Source organism: Dermacentor variabilis, unplaced genomic scaffold (assembly GCF_050947875.1).
Source record: "Dermacentor variabilis isolate Ectoservices unplaced genomic scaffold, ASM5094787v1 scaffold_12, whole genome shotgun sequence".
Classification (NCBI taxonomy): domain Eukaryota; kingdom Metazoa; phylum Arthropoda; class Arachnida; order Ixodida; family Ixodidae; genus Dermacentor; species Dermacentor variabilis.
This window is the reverse complement of record NW_027460280.1, coordinates 53,003,908-53,019,650: the sequence shown is the minus strand read 5'-3', so window position 1 is coordinate 53,019,650 and position 15,743 is coordinate 53,003,908. Positions and strand designations below refer to the sequence as shown.

At 46.7% G+C, this 15,743-nt stretch overlaps 1 protein-coding gene across 1 annotated transcript in view; it reads right to left on the bottom strand.

Annotated features, from left to right (window-relative positions):
* The window catches only part of LOC142566148 (uncharacterized), a 42,024-nt gene that overhangs the window by 13,622 nt on the left and 12,659 nt on the right, over nt 1–15,743 (bottom strand). The window contains exon 6 of the mRNA XM_075676972.1: nt 7,660–7,724. Coding sequence (XP_075533087.1) covers nt 7,660–7,724 — 65 coding nt within the window. The remainder of the gene's footprint in view (nt 1–7,659; nt 7,725–15,743) is intronic.

Here is a 15,743-nt window from a genome sequence, read left to right as displayed (position 1 = left end):
TTATTTCACATGTTAGGCTAGCAGCAACAAGTCGCACCGAGCGTTCTTCGCACTCCAGAGAATTTCATGCGTTGCAGGACAAACTAATGAAGTGGTTAGTTTAGTCATGGGACACCAGACCATTTGCATGTTGTGAAGTCGTTTGATAAATGTAGAATATCAAACAAGCTATGGACAGTACGGAGGATATAACTCCGTACTCCGTACATCGGCATAACTTCTTCGCGGAAGGTACGATAGCCGCTTTCTGGCTTCATAAAACTAGATTTTTTCCTTAAAAGTTAGAGCAATCACTTCTTTTTCTTTTTTCCAGCAAGGGCAAGACCGCGAGTAAGCTGGATGATCTCCTTTACAGTTAACACAATGTGGCGAAGAGGTGCAGTTGTCTGATTGGTGATCACTGGAGCTGCATTTAGCACAGGTTGCTTGGCCTCGGCACGCATGTGAAGCATGTCCGAACCTTTGGCACTTAAAACATCGTCTGGGGTTTGGGATATATCGTCTCACATTGACTTTAACATAACCCGCATCGAGTGAAGTAGGTATTTCGCTTGTTCCAAAGGTGAGTATAACATGTTTGGTGGGGATTTCTTGGTTGTTTCTGCGGATTACTATTCTTTGTACTTTTGTCACATTTTGTTCTTGGAAACCCTCAAGGAGTTCCTCATCGCTCAATCCAATAAAGTCTTCTTCAGATATCACTCCCCGACTTGTGTTCAGTGTTCTATGTGGTGAAATTGTCACTGCGGCGTCGCCAATAATGGTAAGGTCAGTGAGCTTCTCTGCTTGGTCTTTATCATTCAGTTCTAGGAGGAGGTCCCCGCTAGACATTTTGGAGGTTTTGTACGTCGGTCCGATTTTTTCTTTCAGGCATTCGGCTACACGGAATGGTGAGAGTTTTCTTACTGGCATGTTGCTTTCGCTGTGTACTACATAGTACATGGGGAAAGATGGAGCGTTGCTCCGAAAAGAGAAATGGAATGGTACTTCGGCGCGGCATCTTTTCAGATGCCGATCACAGACGACAGAGGTTTGTGCTGCCATAGAAAATTAGTATGTTCGGCAACAGCGCCGACCGCCCACCACGGAGCCCAACGAGGGGACGCGGCAGAGCTTGTGTACAAGCCTGCACGACGCCCAGCCGTACGCAGTCGCTTAACCAAATATGGTGTACCCAAGGTAGGATAGCCACACAAGCTTAACCCTTGCCGCCGTGGAGAAAGGAAGTAAATGGAAGAGAGAAGAAGACAGGAAAGGTCAAAAGGTGAGAGATAAAGACGAAGGTTTGGGGAGAGAGACAGGAATAGGCGACTGCCGATTTCCCCCGGGTGGGTCAGTCCGGGGGTGCCGTCTACGTGAAGCAGAGGCCAAAGAGGTGTGCTGCCTCCGCCGGGGGCCTTAAAGGTCCAAACACCCGGCCTCAGCTCAACCCCCAGGATCCCCTTTTCCCCGGACGCGGCTAAGCCGCGCACGGCTACACGCGGGAGGGTCCAACAACCCTCGTGTGCTCGGGCACGTGGTGCCGCAACAGACCAAACGCCTGCTGACGCAGATGCCCCTGCGGGGAGTGAGTCAATATAAACCCGCTAAATAATTGGATGTCATAAAAGCACATACCATTTATAAAATCACTTTATTGATGAAACTAGCTTAGTTTTGCATAAATTAGTCCTGCATTTTCTTCTGCTTGGGCAATTTCGCTGCCTGCGATGTACGTACTTCTCCACATTACCTAAGGAGTCGGAGCAGCTGAGGCCACAACCTTCCGCATTCACGCAGAAGCATCGGAGTAGTGCGAGTGCACCAATAACTTCGGAAGATGTGGGCAAAGGACCGTCGTTGCTTTCCTCATTGTGCCCACTTTAATTTGTGCTCTGTACACTGTCGGCGATGTAGCCTTCGTTTTCGGGCTCTCCCACGGTTGCAACACCGTCATCTGCACTCACAAACTCGTCCACCATTGATTCGAATGTCCCGGAAATTCGGACAGCTCGCTCCAAACTTCGGCAACACCGACAATGTTTTCATCGCATTCATCAGAATTTACAGTCATGACGGACAGCGCGGAAACCAGCACCGGGTCGCAAGTCTGGCCGCTTTAGCTCTGATCGTGCCGAGAGTGCTCCTCGGAATCTTGCACGCTGCGGGGACGTCCGACTTCTCGTTGCGTTCAACCCGATTTATGATTTCAAGTTTCATGACAAAAGGCGAATTCTGCCGCTTCATCAAGGCAACACTGCGCGAGAAGGCCCACAAGGCACAAACACAATGAACCAGAAAAGCAGCAAGACAACTCGCACTTTCGCCATCTTGCACGACAAGAGCACAAGAGCTTCTGAATGGCTGTCTGAGCAAGCGCGGTCACGGTAGAGAGAGCGGTTGGATGGAGCATCGCCGCCGGGTTTCGCCTCTACCGCGAGGGAAAGCCACCTTCTGGGGATACTTCTTAGCTGCTTGACGTTCAATATATCAGGAGTCGCTGCTATATTTGTTCGATGTAAGCGTAATTTTTGCGATATATATACTCATTGTAACTATACCGTGACCAGAAATTCTTCTATATATAGAATAATTTTAAGTAAACGGGTTCGATATGGTCGGGTTCAACTGTATTGAACAATTTCTGAACACGGTATAGTTACAATGAATACACATAGCAAAAATTACGCTTACATCGAACAAAAATAGCAGTGACTCCTGGTATAGTGAACGTCAAGTGGCAAAAAAGTGTCCCCAGAAGTTGGCTTTCCCTCACGGTGGTGGGGAATCCCGGCAGCACAGCTCCAACCAACCACTCTCCCTACCGTGACCGTGCTGCCTCAGGCAAGCCATCACAAGCCCCCCCCCCCGCAAAAAATGATCCTGGCCCGCACACATCGCTTGCTCAGACAGCCAATCAGAGGCTCTTGTGCCCTCGTCGTGCAGAATGGAACAAGTGCGAGTTGTCTCGCTGCTTTTCTGTTTCATTGTGTTTGCACCTTGTGGGCCTTCTCCCGCAGTGTTGCCGTAATGAAGCAGCAGAATTCGCCTTTCATCGTGAAGCTTGGAATCATAAATTGGGTAGAACGTGATGAGAAATCGGACGTCCCAGCAGCGTGCAAGATTCCGAGGAGCACTCTCGGAACGATTAGGGCTAAAGCGGCCAGACTCGCGACCCATTGCCCGTGACGCCCGATGCGTACGCACAGCCGTGCACGAGTGGTTCAGTGGTCCTTTGGTTCTTCATACATGCCGGTTTCAGTGTGCTCCGTGATGACTCAATTCTGATGAATGCGACGAAGCTGTTGCCGGTGTTTGGAGCGAGCTGTCCGAATTTCCGTTACATTCGAATTAACGGTGGACTAGTTTGCGAGTGCAGATGATGCTGTCACGACCACGGGAGAGCCTGAAAACGAAGACTACATCGCCGAGATCGTACCGAGCACAAATTAAAGGGACACTAAAGGGAAAAATGATTTCTTCTGCATCAGTAAATTACTTTTCTACGACACTAAAAACACCACTCTTACCACGATAAGACGCTTAGTGAGCCAGAAAAAGCGCAAGAACGAAAGACGGGTGGCGACGCATCCTTGAAGCTCCCACACCTGGTCGCTGTGACGTCATGGATTTTGATGGCATCTTCTAGGGCCTACTTAACCCTTTGAGAGTCGAATTATATTGAAAAAAACTTTCCCAGGTGGTCAAATTACTTTATTGTGGATCTTGAATGTACAAAATGTATAAAGTCGGGAATAAGTACTAAAAAATAATTAGGAACAGTATTTTGGTGTTGGCATCACTCAGAACTGCAAAATAGTCAATAGTATTTCCGAGCGTGGTACTCCTTGAAACACGGGTCTACGCACAGCGCCTTATCGCAGTCTGCACACCTAAAATGCGTGTATGTTCTCTTGGAGTGAGGAGTTGTGTTAGTGCACACATGACATCTCTGCGTGCGGCTGCGTTGTGCAGAGGTCTGATGCGGCCTCTCGCGCAAGCGCGTTGCCGCGGAGAGCGAGAATACCTCGTGAGCGGTGGTGATAAACAAGCTAAGAGCAGTGCCAATCAAGATGGAAATCAACTTCCGCCGCCCCTGCGAGAGCATGCCGACAAAGAGAAAAACCACGTTTCGCACGCCTCCGTTGCCATCATGCGGCGGAACCGAAACCACGAAAGCGCGTTGCCACTGAGAGCGAGAATGCCTCGCGATCGCGAACGTCGCTGATAAACAAGCTAAGAGCAGCGCCAATCAAGATAGAAATCAACTTCCACCGCCCTGCAAGAGAGTGCCAACAAAGAAAATGACGTTTCGCGCGCCTCCATTGCGATCACGCGGCGAAACCGAAACCGCCAAAGGGGCGTTGCCGCAGTCTGAGCGACGCGCTGAAGCTAGCAATCAGTTATGTTTATCTCCCCAAGAAGGTAGCGCAAATTTCAAACGCTTCTTGTAAGTGCTAAGAGGTGGCAGCACCTCTCGGTGAGCACGCATTGTCATTAAGGCGTGAAATTTCCAACTGAGGGCCGGAACCGTACCCGTACGGCAAAGACCTTGCGGGACAGAAAACCGCTGCCGTACATGTACGGCGAAAACCTTCAAAGGGTTAATATATAGCGGTACAGACTGACTACATGGTGACTACTACATGGTGTTCTAAAGGAACCAAATATTAAACATGGCAAGTTTCGGGAACCTATACTCGGCCAACGCGGCCCAAATGCGAAAACATACTTTGGAACCCCTGACGTCAGTGACGTCCCGGCATTGGGTTTTCGGCGCAATATTCAAATACTGATACTTCGACCTCCATTTTCTCATCTAATAATCAAACTATTATTTTGAAATGACTCCCTACAGAGTTCTTAAACAATGCTTTATTAGACTAAAGTGATTTAGTGTTTAGCTTTAGTATCCCTTTAGAGTGTGCACAATGAGGAAAGCAACGACGGTCCTTTGCCCGCATCCTCCGAAGTGATTTGTGCACTCGCACTAGTCCGGTGCTTCTGCGCATATGCGGAAGGTTGTGTCCTCAGCTGCTCAGACTCCTTAGACACAGGCAGCGACACACGCGCGTCACAGGCAGCGAAATTGCCCAAGCAGAAGAAAATGCAGGACTATTTCATGGGAAACTAAGCTAGTTTCATCAATAAAGTGATTTTATAAATGGTATGTGTTTTTATGACATCCAATTCTTTAGCAGGCTTATATCGCATTATGCTCTATATCGAACTGATAGCCGTTTTCTTGCGAGTTCGATATAGCTGGGTTTGACTGAAGATTGATTTCTCTCACTAAAGTTTGCAATTTGAGTTTCTCATTTGATATAAAATTGGGTTACAACACCATACTTGCTTATTTACACTCTTTGTTAGTTCCCCATCATTTTCGTATGTCAGTATTTATCATGCCATGTATAGTTTGGTAGATAGCTCACCTCTATGCAAATTACGTAATAAAGCTGAATTTCTTTAATTTCTGGAAAGTTATTTACTATGCTAGATAACTGGATGTATATTTAAAACTAGCACATTGAAATACATAAACTTGGCAAGTTTATCAAAATCAACAAAGAATTAAAAAGTTTTCAGGTGGAGGGTCCCCTCAATGGCGAGAAAGACAGAGTTGACATGTTGAAACCAGTTACAATAGAGCATGGCCTTTACACAGTGAAAACTTTTCTAGCCATGCAATGTGAAGGCCTCTCGATACGGTGTTGATGCTTCAAAACAACCTAGAATAATAGAGTGTTTTATAGTTTGGCATTTTTACGCTCCGCTCGGCAGCTGAGCAGTGTGGAAGCACGAATGCGCATGCGCCTCCGCTTAGCCGCAAGCAGGCTAGCAGAGCGACAGACATGGTCCGCTTAAAAGCTGACCGAGCGGAGCGCGTTGGCTACCGTTGGCATCAGAAAGGATTGGACTGGATGCAAAAGCAAACTTGCTGGCTATCACATCGCATTCCCCAAGATGGCACTTCATTTTCCATTGGATAAAATGGACCGGTAACGCATTACAAGCATACGTCTAGATACTTCATGAACAAATAAGTTACATATATTCGTTTTACTTTATAAAAGTGATCAATGGGTATTGTTATTTCCTTTCATTACCCTGAATTTGGCCAGTGGGCGCTGCAACTACAAAAGGTCCACTCCGCAACGCGAAACGTATACTAAAATGTGAAAATCGCCGCTCCGCTGTGGCCTAGCGGGGTAACTTGGAGCGGAGCGTACCGTAACGTCGCTCAACTAAAACACTCTAATAAATGAAGTGCTCCATGGGCAAGATTTGACAGAATCAAGAATTGAGAGGACACAAGTTACAAATTATGTAAATTTTAGCCATTGCAGACAACAGACAGACAATGAACGTTTTTTTTTATTTAAAAAATGAGTAACAGCGCAAAGCTATTGCAGATATTTTTTTTTTGTCAGTGCTGCAGGTGTTTCAATACTTTTCTGCCGATTTTGTCAGAACCCACTTTTCCCCGTTTCTTTCTTGCACCAACAAGCATAATTATATTGACACGGATACTTTATCTGTATTCGGTGACCGTATTTCAGCGGTTAAATGTTAAACGTTATGACTCGGCGCAGGACGCACCTGTACATATAGGAAGTTTCGCGAATGTTATCAATGGTTCTGTACGTTGTCTGTTGTCGATGAACCCTATACAATCTGACTGCATACGTGACATGAATTGTGTAGTAGTTTCTGGAAAGATTGCGAGCACCAGCGAATATGCTGGAACTTTCAAGACTGATATATGAAAGCTGACGTGCTTGACGCACAGATGAGATTTTCGACGGTCGCCGACCTTGCTCGCCGCTATCGTTGCGAACGAGTGTTGCTTTTGCTGGATACAAGTTCGCCTAATAAAGAATTATTGTAACTCCCAGTTTTGACCACGTTTTGACTCTGCATCATTTTTCACCGTCACTACTACGGGACACATATTTTTCAGTGATACTTTGCACGCCTAATTTTTACATAGTTGGCTGCACAATGAGTTACCAAAAATGAATTTGTACAACAGCTTTGATATGATATGGCATGGTTGTGCAGGTGTTTGCAAAGCTTATCTTGTAGACAGACGACGCGCAAGCTCGAGCGGCGACGTCGATATGTTGTGCACTATTGTTACTTCAAAGGTAAAAAGAAACTGTTGTGGCTGGACCACATTCATTAATCAAAAGTGCTTTTCATATCTAAAAGAGCATACAGATCACTAACTTATTGTTTCCAGCTCAGTTTACAGCAGGCTGTTTTAGGTTAGACTTGGACGGTTGAAGACAAAACAATCCAGCAACAGTGCGCTGCAGCCGAAGAGCGAGCATCGGCGCGCGTCAGAGCTTCTATCCAGTGGTTGCGTGCCCTTTTTCCCCAACAGACACGATGTGTGCCGGCGCATGCTAGTGGTTGGACCTTTAGGCGTCCTGTGGCTAATCGTGTTTTACAGGCGAAATTTCGCCAGCAGCATAAAATTATTGCAAAATTCAGCACAATATCAAACACGCTTAAAACATGTTTGCTCCCGCACAGCCAGCAATATATTCGATTTTCTAGTTTAATTTAATACAAATATTATAGTATAATATTTTATAACATTTGAAATTTTAGAATGTTCACACACCCCTACAGAAAACCTATAAAATGACCAAGACCACAAGACAGTCTTACCTCCTCAGCACCAACAACAGCAGCCAGCTCTGGAGAAAGGGCACACTTGCGGGAATAGGCACTTTCTGGAAGTGGAAAATGCAGTGTCAGAAACCATAGGTAGAACTTATGTATAAGACATGTTCACATTTAATGGCAAAATATCAAGTTAGTAAGGTGAGCCTACAATTTAAAACTATGCAGACAAAAAAAGCACAACCAATGGGCAAAAACCACTGAAACTTCACATGTCAACAACAGTGCCATAACAGATCCTAGTGAGCGAAGGAGAATGTTTTCAGTAGCACATCTGCGCGATATCACCTCCGCAAATTCACCACTCATCTTGAAGCAAACGTATCCAGCTTCTGATAAGATTCAGTATCAGCATGCTAGAACATGCATGTGCTCCCTGTGATGCCTTGTAGCCACGGTAGAGCATGGCCACGCTGGAAGCGTCAGGAAAAAAAGAATGTTGATACAGGTGCACATTTGTCTGAAAATGTCGTGCAATTTTCATGGCCTCCCAACCAGATGGCTTCAGCATATTTTAATTGCACAGTGAAACAGCTGTACCACCTCCTAGCCAGCACTGGTTCCCTATACCACGTTAGCTTGTTTTTGTTTTAAAGCATTGGATGTAGTCTGAACCTTGTAACCTTGTAGCAGGCAAACTTTATCCCCAGAATATATGCCCTTGCAGGACAATTCATAAAGGGGTACCGACACTTGCTGTGCGCACTTCTTATCCTTTACTGCATAGCTGGCGAACCCGTAACTACAGCAGTATAGTGCTAGAATTCCTAGAAAGCAATTATATATATATATATATATATATATATATATATATATATATATATATATATATATATATATCCTCTTAATATGACCAGTTCAAAACATACACCGAATATACCACACCCTCGTGGCTTAGGGTTCGTTTTCAAAGGCTCCTCTACCCAACTAGCTTCAGTTGTAAAACTCTCCGCCCGTGCGCTTACAGCCGCTGTCGCCACTTCTGTGACAGCCGCCAGATGGCAGCGCTGTTTCCATCGTGCTCCACTGCATACGCCTCGCCGCAGCCTTGATCAACGTGACCAGACTGGTCTTGAGCTCGTGTGGACGGGCAGTTTGCGCATGTTTCGCGCTTGCTGGTGTTCTCCCTTGTCTGAATTAGTGATACCATGAGAAAGCGGTGTCCACCTACAGCAATAAGATTTATCGGGCCAGTTGGTTCATACTGAAAGAAGGGTAAATTGCACAAAAGGAAGAAACGCATACAGAGAAGCACAGAAGCTGCGTTTCTAAATGTTGTGTGTTTCTTCCTGTCATCTTAACGTTTCACGCAGTTTAGGCTCAGGAGCCTGAAGATCTGTCCAAAGTGCATGATGGTAGGATGATCTTCATCCCCACCGAAGCTTGTCACCACGCCAAAGAAGCGCTACAGTAAGAAAGATGAGGTCAGTTGTTGAACTGTGGGGATGCGTGACTCTCGCGCGTCCTGATATGTTTTTCCAGCATGGCGCGTCTCCTGTAATCCGGCTTCGCCGCGTGGCCTGCGTGATGCCCGCGGCGGTCGATGTGGTTGGGGCGCAGTGCGAGAGATGGCGCGAGTGTTGCGTTGCTAACGCCGCCTCACGGCAGGGTTACTTGGGGGCGCAGGGGAGGACGGGCTGTCTTTTTCCCGGCGGGTCGGGGAACAGCGTGGACGCCCCGCGCGCCGACCCATGCTTCTGCGAGACCGCCTCGCGTGGCTGCCTTGGAACGCGCCACCGTCCGCGTGACCGTACACGCGAATGACCAGGCGTTGGGATCCAGCATGGGGCGAACATATTCGCTCGCAAACCGTTCACGGTAAGTCGGACTTCTAGATTTGTTGCGCGCCCATCGGCATGTTTTGTGGATAGCAACTCCGCTAGCAGGCATTGATCTATGAAAGGTGCAATAAATGCCCTTGTGATTGTTTGCACTACTGTGTTGTCGTTCCTTTGTCCCAAGAGCACGGGTGTGAGAGACCCCACAGAACACACAAGCAAAAAAAGAAAAAAAAAAGATCGTCGGATCTTCCACTCCATGAAGATGGTTACCCAACGAAGCTGAAACGTGCGGCCCCTGTGTTTATCACTAGGTTAATCCCTAGGGTTCATTAAAGTATTTCTCAATTCTAAGTTTACACACAATCGACTGTGATGGAGAGAACGACGTCACTGACGGTATGCCTGCAGTCCACCGTTGTTGCTTGCGTTCGATGTCTCAAGTTTGCTCGGCGGCATGGTTAGCAGCCTTCACTCGCCATTTGCGGCTTGTGATTCTTCAAAATTAAATCTGTCCATTACGTAAGACAATGAGTGACTCATACTCCCTTAAGCAATGGCTCACAACCCCGTAAAGCGGCCTCCCCATTACGACGACAGAAGAGAAGTGAAATTCTACGCTGGAATGATGAACGGCAACGCAGCCAGCTGTAGAAGACTACGACGAACGCGGGAGCAATGGCACGAGCGCGTGCCATGGATTTCACAGAGAGTTCCCGGTCGGCACGAGGAATCGCTCTGTTATAGTGAACTAGAATACTTTCCAAGATATTCTAGTACACTGTAGCTGTGTTCCACGCCAAGCGAAGCGTCACGTTGCTGGGAGCACAGATAAACTGGCGCGCCGAACTGTCGACATCATTCCGATACTAAAGTACTAAAGCGCCAAATAGATGACACAAGAAGAGACATGGACGAGCGCTTACTAACAACTGATGCTTTATTGACGGAAACACACAATATATATATGCAAATCTGGCGGCGCAACCCACACGTTGTCGTAAATCACTTAGTAACCAGGCAAAAGGCGATAAAACGATTGTAAAGGTGACGTTCGTGCCAATGACACGTGGTGTATAGGGCCAAATGACCATAAATGATAATGGTTACGTGATACACAAAACACCGCTGTAAGGGAGCACCCCATTAAAAACTAAAAGATTAAGATTTTTTACCAAGCGCAGGCGGCGCAGCAACATGCTCAGTTCTAACTAAAGGCTTCTAAAAAATTCTGTATAAAAGTGAACTGTCCTTTTTAAAAGCCCTTAGTTAGAACTGAACATTGCTGCGCCGCTTGCGTTTGGCGAAAAATCTTAATCTTTTAGTTTTTAATGGGGTGCTCCCTTACGGCGGTGTTTTGTGTATCGCGTAACCATTATCATTTGTGGTCATTTGGCCCTATACACCACGTGTCATTGTCACGAACGGCACCTTTACAATCGTTTTATCGCCTTTTGCCTGGTTACCATGTGAGTTTCGACAACGTGTAAGTTGCGCCGCCAGATTTGCGTACATATATAGTGTGTTTCCGTCAATAAAGCATCAGTTGTTAGTAAGCACTCGTCCGTGTCTCTTCTTGTGTCGTCTGTTTGGCGCTTTAGTACTTCAGTAACATGCACCAACTAGCTCAACAAAAAGTTCTGCTGGAATATCGTTCCGATAGCCGCCTATGCAGCCAGGTACGCAGCACGTCGGCATCGTCTGCTGATATTCTTAACAAACTCGGCGAAGGATACAGTTCCGCGGATGACATGCTTGCTGAAATTCGCTGTCAACAACGAAGCACAGAATACAACAACACTGCACCGCGTGCTTAGTCCGGCCCACCCGCGTAGCCGGCTAGTGAGGAAGTGAAGCTGGGCGCGACTGCAGCGCCACGAAGGCACGGGCGTGTGGCGGTTCCGCGCAACGGCGCCGAGTTTGAAAACTGAAGCTAGTCTAGTAACGTTGCCTCTACCCACCAAGAAAACCTGAAGCAGTGCAGTATCACAAACTCCTTAGAAGTCATTGCAAGCCACACAATGATTGTGCATCTGAAACCTGGACATACACTGCCCCAGTCTCACGCTCCTTCAATCAGCATTTCCCTCAGAGCTTCCAGCACCCTTCACTCTTTTCACATTCCCTACCATATTATCCTATTGCCTCAAGCAATCAACAGGACACTCACAATGTGGCTTCGAAGAGAGCACTGACCCACACCTCAATTCTCACGGCTGTAGAGGAGCCCTTCTTAAAGGGGCCCTGAACCACTTTGTATCAAAGTGGAGAAACATTTGAAATGAAGATAGGCTATTTCAGAGCCACTTTGCCACAAAAAGTACTTCAACGCGTTCAGCTGAAGCGGAGTTATTGGCAATCAAACAAGGCCTCAGCTGTGCTCCCCTTCCTCCTCCAATGCCTTGCACTGCGAAGGCTACAGCGGAGACGTTACCGTGGCGCACAGCTCAAATTTCCGATTTGGTGCCTACGCCGAGCTAAATGTAAGCCAAACGCGGCTGTCCTCAGAGAGCCGCAGTGAGGACAGCCGCAGTGCGCTTAGCCACTGGTCTTGTGGCGGCACCTCGCGGCGGCCAGTGTGTAGCCGAGCACAACGACCAATAGCAGCCACATATTGGAGTGTGCTTTATGACGAAATAAAGCACACAGAAGAGAGCGAGGATCATGGGGTTTTTGAAACCAGAGCGTTTGAGAAAAAGGTGACTTCGTGCTCCGCTTGCGAGCTCCACGGACTGCGTACGACAGCAGAACTTGGCTGAGATGCTCACAGCAGCATCTGCTACTCGCGGACTATGTTATTTCACCAAGCCCGAGGGGTGGTTCAGGGCACCTTTAATAAACTACTTAAAAATATAACAACTAATGATTAGTTGTACGTTTTGGGAACTGAGGCCCCATACTGTGATTACAAAATCAGGCGGCTATCTAATAGCATCATCGGATGGTCGTTTTCACCACTCTAGAGCATTCCCAAAAGACCAATCTTGTTTGGATGGTTCTTTCCAATCACCCGGCTGCACATCAGAGCACCAAGTGGCACTCCCAGGATTGTCGTCGGACCCCCCACTCGGACGAGCTCTCACATTACAGTTTTTAATTAACTAAACAACTGCACGGCACATATGCACTTCGAAGGAAGACCGTCAAAATATCGGCACGCAAGATTCATTGCTGTGCGGTTCACAGACCCACAGTACACGCTGAGTGCGTTTCATTCGTGCTCGCAATGTTACAAGTGAGTGGAAATGGACTCGGTTATTTTATGCAAGCTGAAAGCCACTTTCTAATTAACAGCATCTGTGTAGTGTTGGTAGTCATTGATGCAGCAGCTAGAGGGGAAGAACCAACAATGAAAGCAGCACCGGAGCATCGAGAGGCATGCAACTAGACACGGGAGGACGAGAAGTGATAATGGCTGGTTCCAAAAGGAAGGGAAAGTTGGTGTGAGCACAGAGTCAGTTCCGAACCTGATACCTAACAATTCCTGACAAACCTGGTTGATTCATAGCAAACATGGCAATTGGTTTATACATTGTATTGTAATGATCATAAGGCCAGGCATGTTCATGCACAAATCCATACAGGCTGGCTTGCTTTTGCACTCGCCCATTTCTGCCTTATCCTGAATAGCAACATGCAAGAAGCATTTCCACGCGCGCGAGGTGCATCACTGTCTTGCAGCCAGGCTACGCAGGCTTTTAAGGTTAGCGTTGCGTCATTACAGTCCACTTACATTAATTTGATCCTGTCAGGACTGGAGACACTGGTCGACTTAAACAAAAGGCAGAAAAAAAAAAAAACACGCCATTGATTCACTTGGCAGCATTTGTCTCTAAAGTTTGCTTCACCACAATAGGCACCGGGCGTGGGACGAGTCTGGCCCAGCGCCGCGAATTCAATGGCATGTGACGGCCAGGCCGTGGGCAGCAGGCGCAGCAGTCAGCTACGTTGGTTATGTTCTATCGTTTCTTCTGTTTCACGTTGTCGAAATATGATGTGGCACCAAATGTGAGCAAACATGTTGGCCTTTTTGGGTGAACAGTTACCGTATTTCTCTCGCATAATGATCGCACTTTATTGTAAAAAAAATTGATGCAAATTCAGGGGTGCAATCATAACGCGGATTAAATTTCCCGCGATAAGAAAACATGTTTTCTTCATCCTGCATTGGCTGCGGGATGACAACTGGTCAACGAATAGGTGGCTGCTGCTGTAACAGTGCAGGACACCAAAACAAAGAATGGCAGCTGGTGGAGCAAGCCAAACACAATTTTTTTTTCTCATGAGTACATTACACGCATTGAAACAGTTGCTTCCCTATCAGCAATGAATAATAGTGTTACCATCAGCAAGTTTGCGGCAATAACGTAGCCATGACCACTTTGAGGGGACAGAAATGGAGATGGGCGCACTTAGCTGCCAGTGACAGAAACCCATGGCGGGCACACTTCGGAAACTGCGGCCATTTGTCTTCACTACAACCTTAATACGGCGCGCTTCCGCCATGGGTGGGCGAATATCTTAGCTCTGTTACAAGAGTCGGCGTATGAATAGGGTACACTTCTAACATATCAGTGAAAACGTGGCTACTATCATTGCCGCTCGCGATTTGTTGCGTGCCCACAAGTACAGACGAGAAGAATCGGAAAAAAGCGTCTTTCTTGTTGTTGACCCCAACCATTAAAAGGCCTACAAATAAGCCAAGGCCAGCTTGGCTGTAGCTTTTTTTTTTTCATGAAAGTGCGGAAAGTGGTGAAAGGAATGAAATGGGGCATCTGCTTAAGAATGTTCGGTGCGTGCAGACCACTTTGTATGTCTTGGAAGAGTAGCTTGCGTAGCATTCGACAGCATTTGACAGACGGTAAGTGCGATCATCATTAGCTAGACTTGCCACACGACTATATCGCTGTGGCAAGTTCAGGGTGCGATCATTACACAGGAAATACGGTACTCATACATGACTGAAACCGTTAAGGCCATTCTACATCAACCTCACCAGATAAAACGGCGGAAGGCTTGGATATGCGAAGTTCATAAGCAGTAGTACGTACATTTCCGATGCACCTTTGCTTTTGTCCAGTTGTTCTAACATCAATAAAGGAGCCGTTCATTTGCAAGAGTTTCGTGTTCCGTGTAAATTGTGTGATGGCTCCGGAGCTTGGGCACATAGGCAAACACGTGGATTTGTAGTAATTATTTTGCCATCCTCTCAGCTGCTCAGTCTTTTTCTTTTGAGGCATGTTCCTAAGCTGCGTCTGGTACATGACAAGGCCTTACTCGTGCACCAGCCACCACCGCCACTTTTCATCAGGCCAAGTTGCGTGAAGTAGACCATGACTGAAGATTTAGCTAGTTTCAAAAAATTTAGATTGGCAAAGCATGATAAAGTAAAAGAAAGAAACTGGACAAAGAATGCGAACGTACCAACACATGCATGATCGGCAAAGCAGCACAAAAAAAAAGGATATGTGCATCTTGTCTGATTTTTTTTTCTACTTTGCGTATTTACATGAATAAATGCACGACCACGTTAACATGCACAGCAAAATAATATCTCCAAAATACCTGCTGAACTTGCACCTCCCAGCTTCTACAGTGAGCTTTGTGGGGTGCCTTTGCATCGCAACTTAAACTTGTTTTCTGCTGTATGTACTACGTGATGCCATAAATCCGAGCTGCTTCGAACAAGCTGCGGCCATTCTCAAGAGCAGACGAACAAAAATACATTTTCCAGTTCACCAGGCCTTAAAGAAAGCACTGTGCGCGCCCTTTGCCCGTCGTCTGCATCACATGCCAGAGCTCTTACTGTTGTCCGCTGGCACCTTACAATGGCCACCCGGTGCCAACATGGCCGTGCTATGTGGTGAAGCCTGCCAAGCGGTGAAAGGCGTCACTGTTATGGAACATAGCAGGTGTTATTTAATTTACGAATGTGCTGTCTTTGATAACAGTACAAGCACCAAGACGCATAAGTTTACTGGCAGGCCTTCAAAGTATTAGATAGACACCTGCTCTTTTGTTGGCTTCATATGTCCCCCCAACTGTGCAGTACACACACACTTTTTCTGCACTTCTGGGTGCACAGTGCACGTGAATAATTAAGGAACGCATATTACGTCCTGTTAATGTTCTTGTATACGAGACATTAACGAAAGGCGAAATGAGCGCTCAAAGCACCACAGCAATGTCAAAAACAGGACTCTTGCCATTCTGAATATGCTTCACAGCATAACACGGCTGTATTACAGCAAAGCTGACAAGTCAAGCTTGAATTATTCGGCGAAAGCCAGT